This window comes from Phytophthora parasitica (genome assembly GCF_000247585.1).
Source record: "Phytophthora parasitica INRA-310 unplaced genomic scaffold supercont2.12, whole genome shotgun sequence".
NCBI lineage: Eukaryota > Oomycota > Peronosporomycetes > Peronosporales > Peronosporaceae > Phytophthora > Phytophthora nicotianae.
Window position 1 is genome coordinate 1399721 of NW_008648998.1, and position 2490 is coordinate 1402210.

Genomic DNA, 2490 nt, shown 5'->3' on the forward strand with positions numbered 1-2490 from the left:
CATCCTCTCACAAAGTGACTTGTCCGTCCTGGTTGTTCAAGACCCACGGCGTATCCTCAGAGCCTCAGGGGTGCAGATTGAAAACTTACTCTACCTCGCGTTATCCTTTCCGATATACGAGAGCAAGTGCAAGTGCTGTCTAGCAATAATAACGAAGGGTCCAGGGAGGTGGAGCACACGTTCGAGGCTTGGTCAGGTCACTACAGTCCTCGGCTCTTTGACGTATCGGCAGAGTTGGTGCTAGCAGATCCATCCGACGCTTCTCAGCCACCGCGATCGAGTATTATAGGCAGTGCGTGGTGGGGCACCCGTTGTATTCAAACTCCACTTCGCTCAGCAGCTGGTCCTTTGGGGATAATTATCGCCGACGCTAGCGGGCTTGTGCCGGAGAAGACCGGAGGAGACTGTGGGAAGCTTGGATGGATGAATAATAAAACAAGGCAAACAAGGCACACATAGTTGAATAAACTCAGCAAGTCCAAGTACAGGTCAATTTTTTTTATTAAACTGAAGGTTCACCTGGATATCCAGGAAGCTTAAAAAGTTCATCAAGCGTAGCCTTCTTTCCTCTTTCTCCGACCAAGTTAATTTCCTCCTGAGGGACGCGGGGATCATTAAAATCTGGCAGTTCGGGCATCTGGGTTTCAGCGTCCACGTCTTGGCTAAACTCCGAAGGATCAAACACTTCCGTCGACTCCACACTACCTTCAATTGCCTCCTCTTCGTTACATGCATCCATCCAACCAAATACGGCGTCCCGGCTAGCCAGCGGGTTATCACTACAGACATCGTCGTCAAAATCTTCGTCCAAAGCCTTGTCTTGATTAGAAGCTGGTTCACTGCTTCTTCGCTTAAATGGTGACCGCGCACTAGATCGTTGCCGCGATGGCACAGCACAGGGATAAGCATTTCCAATTCTTGTGGAGATACAATACGAGCTTCCGGTGCTTTAGCTGTTCGCTTAGGTAGGCTGCTACGTATGAGTTTTCGCGCACCAGCAATCTTTCGCGCCTTTCCGAGTCCATCCTATTCCGGAGTGGTGTGTGAATAAGCGCAATTCCACTGAAGTATCGCTCGCAAGTAGCTGTAAATACCAACACAGAGAGCACGGCAATTGCAAGATCAGCAAGTCGGCTGTTGGGAAATTGCATTTTCACATGACGCCAAAACGCAGGGATTGCTGGCAACATCGAATCCTCAAAATCGTCCAACGTGTACTGGATCAAACTACCTGTTAGCCAGTCGTGCATTTCTCGGACAATATCCCCAGGGTCTTTACCGAAAAACTTCTTGTAGGAGAACTTTGCAAATTTGCCAATGTTACCGATGCCAGTAACTGCTGTGTTACCAGGCAACGCTTTGCGAACTTCAATGTACGCCGGATGAAAGTAGAGAGCAAGCATTATAACTAATTAATCACATGCTGCCCAACAAGACTCCCGCACATCCAACATTTTATGTTTGTAGTTTCCGGCAACGAAGCCATTGAAGAGATCGCGAAACACAATGATCACGTCGGCCAACATGTTTTCGGCGCTTTGCAGTTTAAACGATGCAAAACACAAAAGATTTACCGCAATTCCAGCTTCTCCAAGTTTTTTTTTTTTCCAAAACGACTCGTCGTCTAGGCATAGCAGGTCGGTTGGAAATAATTTATCACTCATGTACTTAGTAGTAAAAACTCTAAGTGCAGTTTTAACCCTCAACAGTGATGCGAAGCACCCTTGCATTGAATTCCAACGGGTATCACACAACTTGATGAATTTCCGAGAGTCCCCATATGCTTGAACCATTATGTCTTCAGAGCACTTCAACGATTTTGAGGACGATGCGTGGAAAGCATTACCACATTTGTCGCCTGGGTAGCAACGTCTCGAAACGATGGCGCCTTCAGGATTGCCTTCACAAGGTTATTAATGTTATGCGCAAAGCACTTCAGAAACTCGACATGGTGCCATGGCCAGCGTCATCAGTCACAACAGCACCAATTATCCAGCCTCTCGATTCTGCCTCCAACATAACATTCTCCATTAATATGGCAAGTGCCACAGCGTCGTAACGAAAACCGGTAGAATAGAAACCAAGCGTCATAACCACTCCAAAAGCACCAGCATACAACCTAAAAGATGATGTTTGGAAATATTCTGCCAAACATCGCTCAGGAAATTCACCCGACCACCAGTTGCCCGCTGTGTACGGATGACGCCTTCTCCATCTTCCGAATTCACTTCAGCAACATATCTATCTAAAATAGGACCACTCAATTGGCGTCGACTTGGAAGAAAATCTAAAACAGCAAAGTTTAAACTTTCAATAGAAGCACGAGTTGGGGGGGGGGTCTCTGAATGAACGTATCTGGTAGAAAGTGATGCGCTTGAAATTCGAGAAGCTTTGTTATCATCCATTTGCGCTGGTTACCAGTAAAGGAGGCTCTTGGGCGGTTGTCCTGGATAGAAGCATCATCTTGTCGTGGTAATGAACGTGCAGCAG

The 2490-nt window shown here is 46.9% G+C and overlaps 1 protein-coding gene across 1 annotated transcript; it reads right to left on the bottom strand.

The window, feature by feature from the left end:
• Nucleotides 1-502: 502 nt before the first annotated feature.
• On the bottom strand, nucleotides 503-1403 carry PPTG_07714 (hypothetical protein; the record flags this gene model as incomplete). The annotated part of the gene is made up of 2 exons (XM_008901988.1): nucleotides 503-779; nucleotides 871-1403. 2 exons carry the CDS (start codon nucleotides 1401-1403, stop codon nucleotides 503-505), a joined length of 810 nt encoding a protein of 269 aa, XP_008900236.1.
• Nucleotides 1404-2490: the final 1087 nt, after the last annotated feature.